Here is a 21,350-nt window from a genome sequence, read left to right on the forward strand (position 1 = left end):
AAGGGTGCTCGAACTGTCAGGGGAACGGCGAGCTGATGAATTACCTTTTAAAGATATCAGAGAGAGGCGCGATTTTCGTGAAAGATGAGCCCAACACGGCGCTCGGAGGCCCTGTCTGCCTGTGTGAGCATATTTCCCCCCCAGGGGAAATTTGTCTTTTTATCAACTGTCCCGAGAAGTCACAGCCTAGCCTCACTGAATAAATCAAAGAGAATTAGTTTGCTGTGTTCTCTTATCTCTGATGTGCCAGTTTCTCTGTGGCGATCACCTGCAGATGTGTGTTTCTGTGTGTGTGTTTGCAGAGTTGGCCTGACAGTAAAGGTGGCTCACATCTCCATCTGACTGGTTTAGTTTCAGATGGCAACATAAACACACATACACCATGGTCCGTCTTATTACCCTTGATTGAAAGACCAAGACTGAGCAACACTTCCTGCCACCATCAGTAGATATGTCATGCACACACAAACTTTCAGGAAACACACTGTAGCTCGTGTGGGCAATGCGGCTGATAATCCTTCTTGCATAGCCAGAGTTTGTTTAACACCTTGATGTTAGTCAAGGTAGCTGAGATAGTTTTAAACAGAGGTTGCAGGGTGTCTCTTTGCCCTTGGCCTGTCTGGGACACCTATCATTACAGACCCAGTGCCTCTCCAGATAAGAGCACCCAGGACTTCACAGCACACAGGCTGCCGCCGCAGCGACCTGCTGTGATAGCTCGTGCTTAAAGGATAATACTTTTTACACATTAATCAGATGGCTTTTTGACCACAGAGTATTGCACATCGCCAGATGAAATTGAAATGCATGGTTTGGTTCCCTGATAATCTCCACACAAACATCAGTAGAATATAGCCACTGGTCTCGCTGCAGTGAATCGGGAGTCATGGGAACGACTGCGGCAAGTTTGAAAATTCATGGTCAAAATGGCAGCGACAGCAAGAGTCTCACTGATTTCTCTCTCTCTCTCTAGTTCCCTCTTTCTAGTTCTTCAGACCATCTGGATTCCTGGCAAATGTAAACACTGTCTTATGAGAAACGGAAGATAAAGCTGTTTTACTTTCTAATTCTGGCAGAACGCAATTACGTTTGCAGCAGAAATGTCCCTGGCACACATTCTTCAGGGATGAGTCGTCAGATAACCACACAAGAAAAAGCTGACAAAGCGTTGGATTTGCAAGATAGAGAATATTGTTTTCCAATCAATCAAAAGTGATGTTTTGCAACGATGGTGAAGCCTTAGCTGCCTTCACAACTCCAGCTATACAACCTGTTTTTCACCAGCTAGCTGTTCCCCTACTAAGCAAAGGACAAAGGTGGTCTGACATTGTTACAAAATATAAAAACACTTAAATTCTTTGACCTCAATCATGTCTTAGATTCTGCCGGTTGCAATTTAGGAGTTTAAAATGAAGCTTGTTTAGTGGTTTTTTTTTCTCTCCTTCCCTCATGGGTGAGAAATTGCCTTTTTGAGCTGTGAAAGCAGCCACTCATTCGTGTTAATTTCTGTGTTGCTTTCCATCAATCGTCCTCCCCCTCTCTCTGAGTTTTTATGTTTATCCCCATCTGTAGGGCTGCCTCTAACCTCCTCCATTCTTCCTTTGTGTTTATGTCTATGAATTTTGAGAAAAACATGTTGAGGAGCTCCCTTTGGTGATGGCAGCAATTTGGCTTTCATATATTCCTATCCTCCAGACACTGCTTAGTGCTGCTGTAGTGAGTGTGCGCACATGTGTGTGTGTTAGCGTACGTTTGTTTTACAGGATGCTAGAGAGTAATGAAACTCTCTTGTTTTGAGCTACGCTTTTAGAGAGAGAGTTTGGCGACGTGGAACTGAGCATTTGGCTGAAAATATAAAAAAACAATATTATGATGTTTAGGTACACTCATGTGAATGTGATTATTCAGTGTTTCAGTGTCAGAGTGTTTCAGCTTACAGTAAAGGAGGTGAGTAATGCGTCATTAAGCATTGCTTACCTCTAAAAAGACAGCTCATCGAAGGCTGAGCAGTAGATAATGATCGTTTACTTGTGCAAAATTCAAACAAGGAGTTGAAAAAAGCAGGACTTGTCAGTTCAGAGGCTTCTCCAGCTTTGGTTGGCTGAGTAATTAAATCAGAGAAGCGAGTGAAATTCTCCTCAGCCCAGTGCCTCGTCTTGTTTCGTCTTTAATCAGGTGGCTATTAAACCTCTGCACTCCCCATCTTCTGACTTCAGCTTAGCTATTAAACTCAGACTGAAGGCATGTGTGTGCGTGTGTGTGTGTGTTTGGAGGCATGATGTTTCCTGTTGTAAGGATAGAAAAAAATAAAGAAACAGGAGGACAATTTAAATACAATATAAGTTACAAGAGTCTGAGGTGGGCAGGAAACAGCACATGCTGACGTGGTCGTAGTGTTATTCCACCATCACCAGTAGTGTGTTATTCCACTTCTTGTTGACTAGATGATGAATACCTCTCTCCACAACCATAAATCCATTTCACACAGTACCACTGACCTGTGAGATATATCTGTGACCCTGCGTTTTAACTCAGAACGCACACGTTGACGCATCAAGCTGCGCATGCACAAGCAGGCCAGTACTTTTTTTCACCTCTTTCTCCTCTCTTCTCCTCCCAATCACCAAGCACCCTCAAACACGTTCATGGACATTTTTAGAAACTGTTTGGATTTCGCTGATATCAAAAATTCAGAAGTGGCTTCTGCCTCTACGTGCTGCGAGTGACATATGACCTCCTCCAAGGTCATCTCAGATTCCTCCTCTGGACTCCTCAGAGATCCCACAGATTAGACTGATGCCCTGCTCAGATGGCTACCGCCGGCCGAGCTGCCTGCATATATCCATTCTTATGTGCTCAGCTTACTGCTGCTGGCACGGACAAGGTTGTTCAGCAAGGAGAGCTGACCTTTGGGTTACTCACAGAGAAAACCTGGTGTTTTGCACTTTGTTTACACTATATTTAGTCCTCATTATTTGAGTTATTGATTTAAAAATCAATTTATACGTGTTTAATGAAATGTGAAAAAAATCAATAATGCAAAACTGGGTTGAAATCAGATTATAAAAAGCTATTTTCAGCAACTGTAGTTTAAGCCTTTATTTTTTCCTGACTTACTTTGAGGGACTATGGCACATAATCAGCAACACATTTACATTTCCTCTCTATTTTTATTTCTTTTCCTATAACCAGAAGCATATTCTGAGTTGTGCTCATCACAAGACCTAGTTATTCTGAAAACTTTTTTATTTAGATTTATAGTGTCCTATTAGGTGAAAAACTGTTGCTTAAACTTTATCTTCTCCATTTTTCTGTGTAAACTGCTCAACCAGAAAACAGTGAGACTTCATTATATTTGCCAAGTCACTATTGGCAGTCTGATTGTGTGTGTTCCTACAGCTCCAGTCATCCTAAATGAGTTAAACTGGACCCAGGCGCTGGAGAGGGTCTTCATTGAAAACCGTCGGGAGGACAGCTCTCTGCGCTGGCAGGTGTTTGGCAGTGCCACAGGAGTGACACGATACTACCCAGGTAGGCCACAGGGTACTGAGTCAACAGTCTGCCTTATAACTCTTGGCAAGATAAAGTCTAAATTGACCCTAGGGCCCCTCAGCTGCAGAACATTGGCAATCTCTTATCAGATGGCTGTACTGGTAACTCGATAGACAGAATGAAATGATGATTACTTTGATCTAATCTGAAATATCCCTCAGCACACACTGTACAGCCTCTAACTTATTTTCTTGCTCTCTCCAGCCACTCCATGGAGGGCGCCCAACAAGATTGACCTGTACGATGTCCGCAGAAGACCATGGTAAGCGACCTCTTTCTCAGGAAGTCCATTCACGCATTCAAGTGTTTGGTCTCCGCATAATATTAGTGTGATTTTTATTTCTTTTCTTCCACTGTTAATGCCTTCTGTCTTCCGGGGCAATAATGGTGAACAAATTGCACTGGTATTGTCCTTAACCCTGGATGCCCCATACTTCTGAATAATGTTGCTCAGAAATGTTCTTTCATCGTCCAAGAAACCAAGCTCAGGCCAGCTTTTAGTAATAAAATAAGAAGAAGAGTTGCGTTTTGTATCAGGAAGTTTACTCACTGATTTGGGATTTACACACTCATTTTAAGTTTGACTTTAACTTAGTAGCATCAACAGATATCATCAAGTGCATTATGGGAAGTTTTTACTCATAAAGACTAACATTTTGATAGCCCTAGATGTGTTAAATTCTTATATGTATTTGCCATTTTAAAAGAATACATATTAAAAGTTTCTATACTAGTCCAGATGAGTATTGGTAGGCATGAGTTTTGGTCATCAGATGAGTTCAGCTGAGCGTTGAGAGTAAAGGGGATTGTGTAGCTCAGAGGGGACAGCCTCTAACCGATAAAAACAGCAGCACCAGTATAGTAAAAGTGCAGAAAATTGCAGAAATTTTACTTGTCATTGCAACACCTGTGTGCTGTCAGCAGCTGCACTGTCATGCTGTCTTAAAATGGTGACAAACTGTTGTTATCAGATCTGAGTCCACACACATGGTGTAAACACATTTGTTTTTTGCTTTGGGTGTTATTCCGGAGGGCTAATCTTGTGTCCGTACATGTTGCCACTGCACATGCCTTTTGTTGTTATATTTAAGATAATTTGAGGTCTGTTCATCCTAACAACCTTAAAAATTCTTTGCTCAGTGTTGGAGTGAAAAGGAGCAACCTACTTACATACAAGTGTTTTAAATTATTTCATGTACTTACTTTACCTCACTTCACTAAAATACTGTAAGCATCAATGCAGCTATAATAAAGAAAACTGACAATTACTTTATAGCAAACGAGTTTAAAAAAGGATATAATCTTTTAAATATTTTCCTAAACTGGCTGCCTGAGGCATATCTGCACATTAGAGGGTATGATTGTGGCCACATGTACAAAATAAAGGCTGTTAAATACAGCCTTGCATTGGGATTCCTGTACACTGTTTGGTCTCTAGCTGCTGTCAACCTCCTGTGCTCCTTCCAGCCCAGAGCTAAATAAAGGATATTGTTTAATGGAATGAGATAAAAACGTTTTCCTGACCTGTGTTTATCTCGGTAAGTGATAATGTTGATTGCATTGTTTGTTTTGCTATGAGGACAAAACAAGATAGGGGGCTAATGTTTTTGTTTAAAGTGCCCACCTTTGCCTGTAGTTCTCTGTGCAACAGCTGATCCCTGTACAGAGTGCCGGGTCGGGCGAGTGTGACGGGCTGGACAGAACTAGGCTGCACCGGGCCAAACAGTGCCTTCCCCCAAGCTTCCTGTCCACCCTTCCTCATTCAATCTACCTGCCACTGTCACATCAGCTTTGTGGCAGACCTGCCTGTTGCCTGGTTACAGGTTGGAGTGAAGTGGACATAATCATGACAGCAATGTTGATTAGACCTGACCCGCTTTTCCATCTCTGTCTCGGTCCCGCTCAACCTGAGTGGCTGTTTGAGGTCAGGCCAGGCTTGTCAGATGAAGTCAACGAGCTCAGACCAAACAAACCAAATACAAGCAAAAGAACCCTTTACACATTGAATTTGTATGAAACTCAACATTTAAAAAGATACACAAGCTTGACATCTTCAAATTTAGCCACGTGTGAAAGAGCTTGAATGCAGTCATCTTTCGAAATAATGTGGCGTTTAAAGGCGAGGTTCAATTAATTAATTCACAAAAACATAGAAATGTGCTCCCATCCTAATCACAAAAACATAGAAATGTGCTCCCATCCTAATCACAAAAACATATGAAATAAATACCTATGAAATAAAACTATAGACAAAAACAGAACCATCTAAACAACAATATAAAAACAAATTAAGATAAAAAACAAGTTAAAATCACAGTTTACATCCTCCTCACTTGAGCCAGAATTTTTGAGCCGTGCAAATTGAAGGCATATTCAGATACAACTGAACTATTTGAAAATGATAGCAGGTTCTTATTGAGATCACACTACATTTAGATTGTACCTTTTAATGAGCCCACCATTTATCTATAGTACAATCATCAGACGGGGTGTTCCCTGAACAACTAACACCAGTCTCAAGTCTCGTTAGTGCTCCATTGGCACAGTACCTAAGTATATACATGAAAAATGTTGTAAAACACAAGGCACTGTGTAGCAGGCCAAGTTAAAAACAGCAATCCTGTCTCTGATCCATCAGCCTGAAACCAAAGTACACCCGAGTTTAATTCTCTTACACATGTTTTGACATAGGGACTCTTCCCGGAGACAGGAAGGAACAAGGAAAGAGAAAGATGATGGGAATTCTAAGCGGCAGCAGCGTGTGTCACAAGGTTAGACAGAGAAAGGGGTGTATTTTTTTGTGCCAAGGAACACCTTGTCACCCCCCTGGTCCTCCATGTGTGTCACTTCTGTCGAGCCTTTCCTCATGTCAGAGCCTTCGACATTCCTGTTGCCCGTTGCTTAGCAACTTGTGCCCAGCCGCACTGAGTGGCGACGCCGTGGCAGGGAGTGTCATGATCTGTCAGGTCAGACTTGTGCGATTATAGTCTACATGCTGTCTCGCCAAACTAACGTCCTCTGGAGAGTGCGGCCAATCACACATGTTACAAAACAGTCCTCTGCTGTTAGGTAAGCCCATCATGCGTGCTTATGTGACAGCAGGAGATAGCAGCGTCCGTCACAAGGACAGTAACACAAACAATGACATGAGAATTTACACTAGTCATACGGATCCTGTTGGTGTTAAAGTCAAACTGAAATTTGGATACTTACTTCTTTTTTAAAACAGTTTTTGACATGTTTCTGGAAACCTCATCAAAGCCTCAAAAGTCTGGTTGAGTGTTTTCCCATGGCAGCAGTTGAGTGACATCTGAGAGCCGACATTGCAGCGCCACCAACTTACGTGGCTTGTGGCTGAAGCACGTCATTTTGAATAGCCTGTGAAAATCGATAGAAATCATTCTTAGCTTGTAACAGCAAACCGCTGAGGATGCTGAATTGAGCCAGGGTGTGTTTTATTTTATTACTTAATAATATAGCTTTTCATTTGTAAGAGAATGTTTTATTTTATTTTTATAACTTTAAAGTTACACAGTTAAGCTGTGCTGTTCAGTTTATATTCCACTCGTAAAGTGGAAGCTAGCAAGCTAGGCTAATTAGCCTAAGAAAATGCAAGCTAGCCAACGCCAATGTTTATTATTTGTTCATGTTATTTCAACACCTAATGAGTCATTGGTAGCTCCCACACAGGCAGTGTTAATCCCGTGTTATACAAAGTAAGAGGGTGTAGCTAGTGTTAGCTGTCTCTCTTTCATGGGTCCAGTTGTGGTGATACTGTCAAACTTCAGCCCTGTAGCCCCAGTACTCCACAGTAGTAAGTTTCACAGTGATTCAGTTGTACGGAGTAATGAATGAAGTAATATTGCAAAAAATAGTACCCACCCACACAGATATCAGACCAATTAAGTGACCAGTTCCGACATTGTCAGTGGTACCAAAAATTCACGCCCCCTTGAGAACAGTAATTTAGGGAGCACTACATGTCACTGCAGAAAAATAAATAAATACTTTTTTGGGCAATTAAAGTTTTGACTAAATAAGTACACAAGTCAAAATGAAGGATAAAAACGCTTAATCGACATACAGGCAAAAATTATGATATCCACTTATATATATATATTAGTAAATAATATAAACACACACGGTCTCACACATCCTCCCACACACCTATCAACACTCCCCTCACAAACTCACAGATACATTAGATCACGTGCTGATATGCCAGATAGATACTGCAGCTTCACAAATACCACTATAGCAACTGGAATACACAGATGCAATCTCACGAACATGCTTCAGTAACATTTGCACTTACGCTGTCTCTGGGAATAGTCATCGAGTCAAAGATGTGATTTACTATGCAGAGCTAAACTAGCGGCCAGGATTCATGGCCAGTTTGTAGCGTAACAGACCTGTAGCTTTTCCTGCAACGGTTGGATGGCAGCGTGGCTGAGCAGGTGCACCTCTGAGGAAAAAGATCGGAGGGCCGCCTGCCTCTACAGATGGGCTCTCTCCCGTCTGCTCCCCCACCAACACCCCCAGGAAAATTAATGGTCCAGTCAACACATTTAATTGTCTCCAATTGCTCTGACATTAATTATTAACATTTGTCCATTATAATGTCTGTTCATGTTATCAAGGGAAGCGAAACAGAGGATGAAGTGAGGTAGAGGAAAAAGTGTGAGGGCAAAGAGAGAAATAACCAGAGACAGGCATGGAGTCCTGTTAGCCAAGCGTTACAAAGATCCCATTACATTCTAGGCCCACAACAGCATGTAGTCTGTATCACATATTGATTTCTTCAAAAAGTCAATCTAACCTCTTTGTAAATATTATGACTGCTGGTCAATCCTCGAAGCTGAGGCTCCCCAAAATACCATTCCCAGTATCTGAAGCTTTGCATCCTCCTCCTTTCATTCTCTTCACCCCACTTCAGGGAGAAGCAGAGTCAAAAGAAAGACCAGTGTGTGTTATTTGCAAGACTGAAGGTGACACGAGGCTTTAGCAGCTTTAGTCTCCAAAAAATATTTGACATTTCAGTTTGAGCCAAAATGTGAGAGACACAGCAGGAGACGTTTTATTCCATCTCGCAGAGCAATAGTAACAGACTAACACTTGTCTGCTAATAATTGATGCTGATATATTCCGGTATGCATGATTAATTCAATATTCTGTACTTTTTTCAGAAAGGAAAGTGGTTGAAAATTTTAGCATAAAATTCTGTGTGCTTTTCTTCTAACCGAAAATATGGAAATGTGAATCATGGTACCAACACTTCCAATAATCAACAGAAAGTGGAATAAATAAACGGCAGACAACATCTCTTTCTCCTGCAGGCTCTCTGGGTGCCGTCCTCCTATATTTTTATCTTAATTCAATCTTTATTCGCCTGCCACATCCACAGGAGCACTAAGAGAGCAGCAGTCCATAAAATAATAAGCCCATCAGCACAACAAAATCCACGCACACATGGGAGCACGCACAGGAACACACCTACATGCACACATACACACCCACCAGCAGTCTTGCCATGTTCTCCCGTACATCTACTGTACATGATGCATGCATATCAGAACTCACACTGTGAAGAAAGTTCACACATTACAGTCAACAACCACAAACACAACACAGATGGTACTATATAGGGCTGAACAATTAATCGAAATTGCAATATGGCTTACTGCAATTTTCAAATCGCATGAGCATGCGCAATATTTGTTAAAGGTGATATGTGCATCAAAATACCATTTTAAATCAAATATTGTCATGCTTCATATGTCCTGGCCTACACACCATGTTCTACAGACTCGAGAAAACATCTTTGATTGGTAAAGATCCCCTCAAAAATTATGATCATTTTAATATGTTTTTCGATGAAAATGAGAATAATGTAACAATCATCTCCTTCAATATCACAAATCATATTGCAATGTCAGTCATATATATATATATACATAGTACTTATTATTTGGATACACTGGCCAATAAATGTGGTTCAAAACAAAACAACTGTGAAACATGAACACACTTGCTGCTCCTGCACACTTACTGTAGCAGTTCAGCTCTCCATGGATCATGCTACATGTGTCTATGGCAAGTGTCTGAAATGTATGTACTTGATAATTCCTCCAATTTAAATGAAATGCACAACACTTTGTGGAATGGGGCAGGGTGCATAAACACAATCTCCTGAGAGAGTTAGCCCCCCCGGCACAGTTAATGTATTGATTTTACAGCGCTGCGCCATGATAAAACTATTTCATGAATTCCAATGAGACTCCTTTCACCAGACTGCTGCAAAAGGGGCAAAATACAATCACCACAACGCAGAATATGTCATTGTGTTCATTGCTTGTATAATGCATTTCTTTTAGATATATGGGTGATGGTGGCAGGTTGTGAGGGTGGGGTGACTGTGAATGTTGCTGCTTTAATCTCCCGTCATTTAGAGCAATACCTCGTTCCACCTCAGTGTAAAGAGCACATGTCTACTGCACACACAAATCAGGCTTTATCTTGATTGTACATGTTGTGATGGTATGAACACCTATATATACTTTTTTTTCTGGGCATACAAGTCACTATTGCTGCTGTGGCCAGACTTGCTTTTTGATTTATCCAGTTGATAATATATATATATATATATATATATATATATATATATATATAAAATAAAAAAAGCATTGGTCACTTAAACTCAGCCAATCACATGTTATTTGTAATTGGCATTAGCTGAAATGACTTCTGTTACAGTGTGTGATATATTGCAAACTTTCATTTGATTATTTCCCTTATCAGTACATTTGGGAATTCTGGTAAACGTAGAGAATCCAAATCCACGCAACAATAATCCAAGCAGAGGAGAAAATAAATCCAAGAACATACAGGCAGGGTTGCGGGTACCACACGACAAACGATGTCAACACCAACAACGATGACGAGAACTGAACAGAACCTAAGGCAGTATATACTAAAGCACACCGCACACACAGGCTACCATAACACAGAACCTATAACTGCAACATGTGCAACATTAAAAAGCAATACATCTTCACATTTGAGAAGCTGGGACCAGCAAATGTAATAATATTTATAATAATTAATTCTACAGTGCTGTATAGGGGCTTGAATTTAAACACAAATAGTACAGTGTCTGTTAAAAAATGTTATTACCTCTTTTGTGTCACAGTATATCATTATTAGAAACGTGGTCACTTTTTTGTGTTTTTAGAGGCTTTCAGGTTTTACTTTATGTATTAAGGTCTATGTAGTTTAAGGACTAAATAACCTAATTTTGCTAGTGTATATTTTATATTTGTTGGGCCTTTGGCTGGACCTTGTCTTCGTTTGTTGGAATCTGGTTGGTTGGCAACCAGGCAGTTCTCGCATTGCCAACAATGTAGCCACACCTTGTTCGGCATTTCATATATAATAGGTTATGAGATGTCAGGTTTCACTTTTACATGCTGGACAGGTATAAACAGGTGGAATTAATTCACAGCCAGTTGTACATCACAAGTTGGACTGTAATGAGCTGCTCGCAGAGTAAAGAACAACTGGCACACTCTCATATGTAAATGCAATAGTGATGTCTGAAATAAAGTGCTCTCAAGTTATGATGAGTCAGCACTAGTGGAGAGATACCAACCATAACTGTGAGTGAACAGACAGAGAGGCTATAGGCTGATATGTCGTGTCTGCCGGCTGATGGCTGATGGTCGTGTCACGGTGGGACAGAATGGCCGATGGGGCTCAGTTCAGCACCAGCCAGGCCCATCTGCTTGTCACCTGGCCTTGGCACGCCGGAGACCGGGTAATGACAGGGAAAGAATGGCATCAGTGGGCAGAAGCTGAGAGGTAATTACTGACAGGAATCCATGCAGAAACAACACATCTGGATCCATGAGTCAAAATGTGGAGAATTATACACTGATACCGGCCTCAATTCGTGATTTTTATCTGTCAGAACTGTAGCACTGCGTATCAGCCCGGAGACTGAAAATCCTTGACTCCATCCCGCTCTCTCTGATCCTGATGTTCTCCGCTCAGAAGCACAGAGAAAATTCAATTGTACTTTAGGCAATGGAAAGGGAGAGAAAGAGAGCGGTGCTGATATACCAAGACAATCTGTGGGGAAAATCAGCCATGGCAGCACTATAGCTTCAGTGTTGAGTGACACTATCCTGGCTCATGTGTTACTCTTCTCTACTCCATCACTGCTCACACATTCCTCCTAAACCCCATTACTGCTGATCAATGCCACCTCTTTCACAGTTAAGAGAGAAATGATCTGCTTGAAAGTGATGTTTTCTCAGAAGATTTTAGAAAGCTAGCACAGTGCTCCTTTTGTGAGATTTTCCATTTGGTTTGGAAGATGACCTGTAATGACTACTAGTAATAAAAGTCATTGCTTTATAATTAACATTTAGCCACTTCAAAATAACTTGAAGTCCCATTAAAGGATTATCTTATTCTCTTTCTATGAGAAATAGACTGACCAGAGAAGTTAATGAAAATCTGCAGTTTGTCTGTAGGTATCAGCCGTCACCAAATGACCCTCGTTTAGTTTCCAGACAGGGTGTCTCCGTCCATGAGCCTGAGGGAGTGCAGACGTGGGCCACATTCTGACCGAGTCTCCGTCCTGCATCGATGATCGCTTTCACAAACCCCATACACTCGAATGAAAGAAGCCGCCACTGTGTGGAGTCTCAGCGCTCTCTTCCTCTCCCTCTCACTTCCTCAAATTAAGATTTCAGTAATTAAATTGATAAAAGTCACGCATGCCAATATGCCTCATGGTTCCAGACCTGATTTCATACGCCACACAGTTGTGGAGAGCTGCAGAAGTTCTACCTTTGATGTGGCATTCTGTATTATTGAAAATAATTGGATTCCCCCCCCTCTCCCTCACACACACATACATTTTGCCCATGTTCACTCTGGGTATGCTCAGTTAATCGACCTCTTGCGAGGCAGTGCAGAGTCTCCGTTCCATCTGGGGGTTTCAGGCAGCTTTTCAGCAGAGTGGGGCCCAGGTTGTGTCTGAAAAACGGATTTGAGCGGCCCAGGCAGTGTGCTGAGGGACGTCACTTCAACAAGGTTCAGGGGTCATTCTGCAGGTTGGAGTGGCGCCTGCCAGTGAGTGGGAGCAGTGAGACTTGCGGGAGCAGTGGCAAAGCCTACCGGGGCTCTGTTGCTCTACCTCCATATCAGCTTGGCCGAGCATAAGAAAAGAGCCTCTCTGGCCCACAGGCAGCTGGCTTCTCTCCACACTCAGCGGAACGGCTGATAATCAGCAGAAAGAGACCCCTGATGATTACTCTGCCTCTGCCTAAGACGGCTGCTAACTGCTTGCCTGCTCACTCCTCAGAATGTCAAAGTAGTACTCACATTTGAAACCCCCCCTCCCTCTTCCCAGTGTGCCATAGAAAAACCTAACATGTCCATCAATCTCAGCTCTCTTTATATCAGGGGTAAATGTGACTTTAATTGCCACTGGAACAGAATGAGGAAATTTTTGATTTTCCTCTGTATGTCATCCTCTATCAACTGTGGACAGAACAGTGCGCCTCTTCCAGGACACAAGTCATCTGGCCTTGCTAGTTCAGCATTCAGCACTCTGCCTTGTGGCCCTACGCTGTGCACACACCCAGAACAGCCTTATTTTAGCAGTTGCTTTGCAGCAGAAGCATAATGGTCTTAAGCAGCTTGTGCCTCCCCGCAACAAAGGGACCACCACAGTAAATAATGTGTTTGACTCCCAACTGATGAGTCATCAAAAGAACAGAACATCATTTTATTTTACTGACAGCACAGGCTCTCCACAGCACAGGTCAACACCACTCAGGCTGCTCCTTGAGCAGTTTATATAAATTTCAAGTGACTAAATATAAAGCGTATTAGACTGTATGAGTCACCATAGCGTGACTGCAGAAAATTCCATTTTAATACGTCACTAATGCTCATTTTAAGTCCTAAAATCTTTTTTGTTTCTTTTTTGTCTTGTGTAAGTGTTATCCGTATCCTGAACAATCAAGTATGGCAGTATAAAGTAGAATACTTTACCACAACAAAGTCCCATTTGATTTAGGAAGACCTATTTGATCACATTGATTGGTATTGAAAGTAGAATGTGTCAACCTAGTGGCAGATCTTTAAGAAAAGGCTTTTAAGGGTTTAGGCAACATTAAGTGATTTGTGACTTTGATTAAATGTCACCTGAAATGGAGAAATTCCAGCAACATCAACAGGTCTCCAGCACAGCTTATGGCGGTCCGTAATGTCACACTTTTTAAAATGAAGAAACTAGTTAATTTAAGCAGGATCTAAGATAAATATTAAGCAAAACGGTAACATCTGAAAACCAAAGTCCTGTTTGAACACAAAACACAAAAATGTCAGCCCTTGTAAAAATAGAAATTGGGTTACTGGTACTGATTAACAATTGTATGAATCCTCTGTTGATACAAAAGATGATATTTTTTAGCACCTTTTAGACTTTGTTCTGGGCTTTTAAAAGGGCTAAGGATGTTGCGCAGCTCAGTGCAGGCTGTTGTTGTAAATGTGTTATTATATACTTAGACCATAAACTAGCAATTACTTTGGCTCACGCAGTAATTATTTAGAGTAGTCATTGTTATTCAGTTAAGAGGAGTATCTTTGGTGAAGTCAGCCGACAGTAGCTGTAGCCAACACTGAAGTATATAACACAACTTATTAACTCTTCTAAGCACATAAGCCTTTTCAGTATTCTGTAGCTTAAGTGGGCTCAGCCATGGTCGCTCCATATTATCATGGCTCAGCTCATTGTGTCTTTGGCTTCTTTCTTTCTCAGTGCAATTCTCAAAGATTATGGGAACAAATTAAAGTCCATTCTTTGTGTCTTTTTTTTGCAGGTATATCCAAGGTGCATCGTCTCCAAAGGACATGGTCATCATTGTGGACGTGTGAGTATCTTGCTCCTCAGTCTCTTTCACTGCCTCCTCTTTCAACATTTCCCCCTGCCTGGAGTGGATGTCTCCCTCAAAGGGCACTAGTGCCACCTGTTGGTCTGAGAAAACCCTAAAGTTAGAGGAAGTCGATCACTGCTCATTTCCTCACCTCAATTGAAGTATACTCATCATCCAAAACATGTCCTCCACAAGTTAGGAAAATGGACATGAGCAGGATTAGGATCTGTCTTCTCACAACTGAGCCTCATTGCGTGTTTTCTGCAGGAGTGGAAGTGTCAGCGGACTCACTCTGAAGCTGATGAAAACCTCTGTAGTGGAGATGCTGGAGACACTATCAGATGACGACTATGTGAATGTGGCCAGGGTAAGTAGAAGCTCGCAGAACATGATGATACAACTCACTCGCGAAAGCAACAATGACACAAATATTTGTTGTTTTTATTAAGCAGGTGCTAATCAAGCAGGAAGTCAGTGAATGGCAGTGAACTGTTGTCTACTTGCAGCGGAAATGTCACACTTACCTCATTATAGTATATTTGCTTTGTATTTCCACCACCGTTGTCTGTGTGGTATTGTGCCCGTCTCTCTCTTTCACTCTGATTACCAAGCTTTCCATTAGGAGTGTTGTTTAGGGAAATATTAATGTTATCCTATATTGCAAGACAGATAACACACACACACACACGAACACATCCACATGCTTGGTGTGGTGGCTCTGTTTGGGGACTTCCTTCAGTAATCCCTCATAATCCATTGCTCTTAGCCACTGTATGCCTCTAAATCCCAGTTCTAAAAGCGAGAAATGAGCATGGTAATCTGGGTGGGAAACGCATCTGATTTTCACCCCTTTAAAGAAAGTCAGGGCTTACAAAAGCTTGCTGTGAATTATTTGCAAACACAAAAGATATTAATGACCAAAAATTAACAGACAATAATCATCAAACACCGTCTCTGGCATCTACATGCTTCAGTACACTTCTTTATGACAAACTGTGGCCTTATTTATGCAGTGGCAATATAATTAGTTTTGATAATACAGACTTTATTACATAGGACTTTATTTCTTATTTATGATAGATAGTGCATTTAACCAAGCTTGTATTTTCCTTAATCTCATTTCACAGCCACTGTATTTCTTAACATTTTAAAACACAATAGATGTGATATTAGGAAGTGGCACAGTGATGGATATGTGGCTCTGAATACTTTTGTGTTTGATTTCTTTGTCTGACAATTTAAATGTGACACGACACCAATCCAAGAGAAATGTCAGCTTTTCTCGCACGTAATGTTTTACATCAGGCTGTGCCGAAAATGTCAGTAGATTTTGAAGTTGACCTTCAAGAAGAAACAGCATTTGAAACCTGCGATTACAGCTGCCAATATTGTAATCATGCATAGACACTACACACAAGTGGGAAAATACACGCCACGTGTACGCCCATGCACCGCACACGAGCCCGCGCGTACAAACACACAGTTTTAGGCTAATTTGGTGGATGAGATGAGACAGATGATATTACCTTGGCTGGGTTTCTGTTCAGTGGTTTGCACTGGCGTTTCAGGTGCACCTGTTCTTTGTGTGGAAAGTTGTAATTACCAGTGTTTACTGCCAGCCAGAGAGTAGCAGGGCAGCTTACATCTGCGTACACCCACGTTAGTATCCTGCCGACATGAACTACACACACATGATAGAGAAAACTCAGAAACAGTCTTACAACAGTTGGACACAATTTCTGGTATTTTTTGCCCAGTGAAGCCAGTATACATATACAGTATTCTCACGTGTGTCTTTATATTTTCCCTTCTAGTTCAACGAGAAGGCAGATGCAGTTGTTCCCTGCTTTAGGACTTTGGTCCAAGCCAATGTTCGGAACAAGAAGATCTTCAAGGAGGCCGTCATGCATATGCAAGCCAAAGGAACCACAGATTACAAGTCTGGCTTCACATTTGCCTTTGAACAGCTTCTCAATGTAAGAGCCAACAAGCTTTTTAGGGAAGGGCAACACAAGGGTGTTTGTTTGGCTATGGAATTGTGTGACTCCAGAACGTCTTCCATAACATGCTGAAACTATGCACTACAGCTCCAGCATGTTACTATTATTACATCCTGTCAGGGTGACTGTCCAATCCAATTAATAAAAGGGAATTAACAGCAATAAAACAGTGCTGACAGTGAGGGCTACAGCTTTGTATAATGCATTTCCGGAGTTCTGTCGTTGTCGAAGGTTGGTCTGATAATAACTGCTGTTATTATGAGTCATGCTAACGTTTGCAGCAGCCAACACAGTTGTGACGTCTGTCAGCAGCAGGCATCCATGTACTCTCGACACAGGTGCTGCCTCAGCTCCGTATGCTGCTGTGTATTTTAAGAGGCTGCCACCCTAATGGGCTCTGATGGGATGATTGATGAGCGCAGCCCAGAGGAGATCAGCCACAGACACTTTATATTCCTCTGGTGGGCTTGGAGGCATAGAGCCAAGTGCCAGCTGCCCCCCCTCACCACCACCACCTCCCTTGCCAGAAGAATGAGAAATAAAAAGGCCCCTTTAATCGCTGTCTGTGGCAGACTCACTCCCATGACTGGTGGCACAAGCACAATAAAAATATGTAATTGTAGCAATATTATTTATCTTTATTAGAATCTTGTCAGATTGACATGCCGCTGGCCTGCATATCAATTGCAGCTGCTGTGCAGGCAGGCGGTGCAGTTTATATCAAATGAATGCTAAAAACTGTTGTGTGGCTATGAGCACATAGCGCTGAAATACTTGTGACACAATCAAATTTGATGCTAGAGTAATGTTGTATACTTTCAATTAAATTGTGATAATATGTGGAAGCCTGTGCCTACCAACTAGGACATTTGTAAATGTATAATGACAAGCTAATAATAAAAGCTTAGAGGTTTATCGTACCTAAATGTAGGACAAAGAATAATAAAAAATACTATGTGAAAGTGATATGTGGACAAAAAACAATATTTTTACCTCATTAATGGAGGGATACAAATTTCCAGGATGAATATGATGCATTAGTAGACTACTCTTAAACAGTAAATGTGGTAATTAATGTTAGAGTGACAAACATTTCCAGGATTTCCAGGGGAAAGACCTTAAACCTTCTCCATCCTAGACTGGAAATTGTCCAGGGTAACAACCTGTAATAAAAGAAAAACACATCGATCAGACATAACATTATGACCACTGATGGTAAAGTGAATAACACTTATTTTCTTGTTACCATGGCACCTGTCAGTAGGCGGGATATATTAAGCAGCAACTGAATATTTTGTCCGCAAGGTTGATGAGTTAGAAGCAGAAAAAATGGACAAGCGTAAGGACATGAGTGACTTTGACAAGTGCCAAATGCCTAGACGACTGAGTCAGAAAATCTCCAAACATGCAGCTCTCGTGGGGTGTTCCTGTTCTGCAGCGGTCAGTACCTATCAATAGTGGTCAAAGGAAGGAAAAGCGGTAAACTGGCGACAGGATCACGGGCAGCCAAGGCTCACTGATGCAGGACCGAAGGCTGGCCCGTGTGGCCAATACAACGAGCTACTGCAGGTCAAATTGCTGAAATATTTCATGCTGGTTCTGATAGAAAGGTGTCACAACACACAGTCCATCGCAGTATGGGGCTGCACAGCCGCAGACCAGTCAGGGTGTGCGTTGCTTACCTGGGGAACACATGGCACCAGGATGCACAATATTACGCAGGCAGTCATAATGTTATGGCTGATGAGTGTATTCACACATATTTATAAACATAAGGGACAATACAGTATTGGGGTATTCAAGCTTTAATAATTAAGCTAAGGCTTGGTATGTGGCAACGAGTAGATCTTTACATCATCAGGGGCAGACTGCTACTAGATTATTAAAAGACATAGTGTCGAAAGTAGAGGGGAAAAAACAATAACGTATAAAAGTACAAACGTAAAGTGGAGTCCACAATGAAATAAAATAAAAGGGGAAACAATCCTATACACAGGAGATTCCTATTCACTCTAAATAGACACTTATGGAATAAGGTCCATGAAGAGATAACATCTTCCAAACTACATCTGCTGAGGTGAGATATATGGAGTGAATCCCATAAGATTTCGACCATTGCATCTACCCAATCTTTAAAATCTGAAGATTTGCCTTTTTCAAATAAAATGATTCTGGAAGCTGTAATCATATTTGCAAATAATATCTGAAAATATACAGATATTTTGGGTATTTTGGGTATTCCCATATATAATACAGGAACGTTCATATTTCCATCCTATATCACAAGTAGTATCACAATATCAGGGACCTTTTATTACATGTTTAAATACTGCTTATATGCTAAATAGCGGGGGGTTAAAGTTAAGAGTTTTACCATAATATCTATGTAATATTCTGTGTAAACTCCCCCTTTTCTTCTTTGACATATTTACCACAGTCCTGAACTGTTTTAAATGATGTTCCAGCTTGATCACTTGTCTCTTTCCCACTCTTTCTTTGCTCTTCTCTCCTCCCTCCTCTCTCTTCACGTGCCACAGGAGAGCAGTGCCCCGAGGGCCAACTGCAATAAGATGATAATGATGTTTACAGATGGCGGAGAGGATCGTGCACAGGAAATCTTTGAGAAGTACAACTGGCCCAACAAAACGGTGAGTCTGTCCCCACAAGGCTTTTATCTATTCGTCTACTCGCTCTGCCAGCCCAAGAGACCATGCATGTCCAGAAACAGTCTTAGCAGGCCCCTCCCCATCTCCCACCGTATTCTGCTGACATTGTCTCATTAGTGTACAGGCAGTCGTGTTAGTTAGGCTGTTTGACACACCAGGCACTCCGGTCTTCACTTCCATTTTTTGGCTGTTTTGATTCTGGATTTTTCCTCTGATGATTCATCTCTTTTCTCTTTTCTTCAACTGTCCCCCTCCCTCTCTTTGTGTCCGCTTCCCTTTCTTTCTCTCTTCTTCTGTCTCTTTTGCTGTTTTGCTGCTGCTGGTGTTAACAGCTCTGACCTGCTGACTAATTAGCCACTTTATCATCAGAGCCTATAAAATTACAGCCAATAGATACTCAGTTTGTGTCTTTGTTCCAGTCTTGCTCCCGCCCCTTCCTTTCCCCATTTCACATTGCCACCAATATTTATTCTGATATCCATTACTATCTGGATCCCTCATGACTGCTGCTGTCATACAAGAATAATCTGCAGTTTGACAACTCTCTCACTGCAGTCTAGTGTTGGAGACAGATGTGTGAGCCGACTGGGAGGCTAATCTAATCATATTCAAGATTTGTGCATTTTAGTTATCACTTGACAGTAACCTCATGGCCATCCAGAAGGAGGTTCGTGTGGTATTGTTTTGCTCAAGTAGCTGTCTCTGCAGGGAGTTTGGTTTTCGGCTGTTTTTACTCTGGCTTTGCCTTAATATGATTCGTTCCTTTGCCCCTCCAGGTTCGTGTGTTCACCTTCTCTGTCGGTCAGCATAATTATGATGTCACCCCATTGCAGTGGATAGCTTGTGCCAATAAAGGTAAGTGGAGAAGGTGTTTGTGTCAAAGCACGTTTGTGGGTAAAATATAAAAGAGAACTATGGGTTCTGGCTGTCAGGAGGTGGTGCAGGCTGTCCATTAATTGCAGTGTTGATGTTTTGATCCCTACTTCCTCGTGTCCATATTGCTCTCAATAGTGATTTTATTGATGGACACATTTTTCCATCATACTTAACATCCATTAGATTCACCTGCTATGGAAACCCCAATGATGTATTGCATTTGTTCTTGAAAACACCCATGCAGTACAAAACAACACAGTTATGGTCTTCTCACTGGTTTGAAGAGTGTATTGTTGAGTCTTTAGGTCTCGATCCATAACCAGATATAATCTGAGCAAAGATTGAAGATTAAAAAGAGTTTGAGATCATGTGTCATCACAAAGTTACAACACATTAGATACTGGTACAAAACCTTTGAAAACCTGCCCATGAACTGGGCAAAATGTGCTCCTGTCAAAGGGCTAACACATATAGACAGACCATATTCACACATATTTAACTATGTGGAGGTTCAGCCTGAACCCACAACCTTCTTGCTGTGAGGCAAGACTGCTTACATCTGAACTGTAATATATACTGAAATTATATACTTTTTAACTTAAAGATGACGTAACACCCCCTAGAAATCTTGTTTTTTAATGATCTCCAGTGGTTTAACCTCTCAACTTGCTGCAGTGATGTACACGTGTACTCCAGGGCCCTTTGACATCACTGTTGGGTGTGGTTACAGTTCAATTCAATTCAATTCAATTTTATTTATATAGCGCCAAATCACAACAACAGTTATCTCACAGCGCTTTTCATAAACGAGCAGGTCTAGACCGTACTCTATGATGCTATTTACAGAAGCCCAACAGTTCCCACCAAGAGCAAGCACTAGGCGACAGAGGCAAGGAAAAACTTCCTTTTAAGAGGCAGAAACCTCGAGCAGAACCATGGCTCAGGGTGGGCGGCCATCTGCCTTGACCGGTTGGGGTGAAGGAGAGAGAGGGAGAGAGAGAGAGAGAGAGAGAGAGAGAGAGAGAGAGGGCAGGAGAGGAACAGAGAGAAAAAGAGAGGGATGGAATGAGAGAGGGAGGGGAGGGAGGCAGCCTACACAATATACACACACAGAGGTACAGACAGTAAAGGTGATGTTGCTATAGACTAAATGAAAAAATGGTACAGATATTTATAGTAGTGTTAATGGTAACAGTCGTAGTGTTAATTATTATAATAACAATAATAACAATAGGACTAGTAACAATAGTCGTTGCAGCAGAGGGTGTCGAGCAGGAACACGGGGCAGCAGGTGACCCGCAGCCACA

General features: G+C 41.6%; 1 protein-coding gene across 11 annotated transcripts in view; it reads left to right on the plus strand.

Moving 5' to 3' along the window:
* The window catches only part of cacna2d2a (calcium channel, voltage-dependent, alpha 2/delta subunit 2a), a 191,542-nt gene that overhangs the window by 148,183 nt on the left and 22,009 nt on the right, over positions 1-21,350 (plus strand). For all 11 annotated transcript variants that reach the window (XM_046028893.1, XM_046028895.1, XM_046028899.1 and 8 more), the window contains 7 exons: positions 3,400-3,531; positions 3,757-3,814; positions 14,448-14,498; positions 14,769-14,868; positions 16,316-16,477; positions 19,039-19,149; positions 19,944-20,022. In XM_046028893.1, the coding sequence (XP_045884849.1) occupies positions 3,400-3,531; positions 3,757-3,814; positions 14,448-14,498; positions 14,769-14,868; positions 16,316-16,477; positions 19,039-19,149; positions 19,944-20,022 (693 nt within the window). The remainder of the gene's footprint in view (positions 1-3,399; positions 3,532-3,756; positions 3,815-14,447; positions 14,499-14,768; positions 14,869-16,315; positions 16,478-19,038; positions 19,150-19,943; positions 20,023-21,350) is intronic.

This window comes from Micropterus dolomieu, linkage group LG18, assembly GCF_021292245.1.
Source record: "Micropterus dolomieu isolate WLL.071019.BEF.003 ecotype Adirondacks linkage group LG18, ASM2129224v1, whole genome shotgun sequence".
Classification (NCBI taxonomy): Eukaryota; Metazoa; Chordata; class Actinopteri; order Centrarchiformes; family Centrarchidae; genus Micropterus; species Micropterus dolomieu.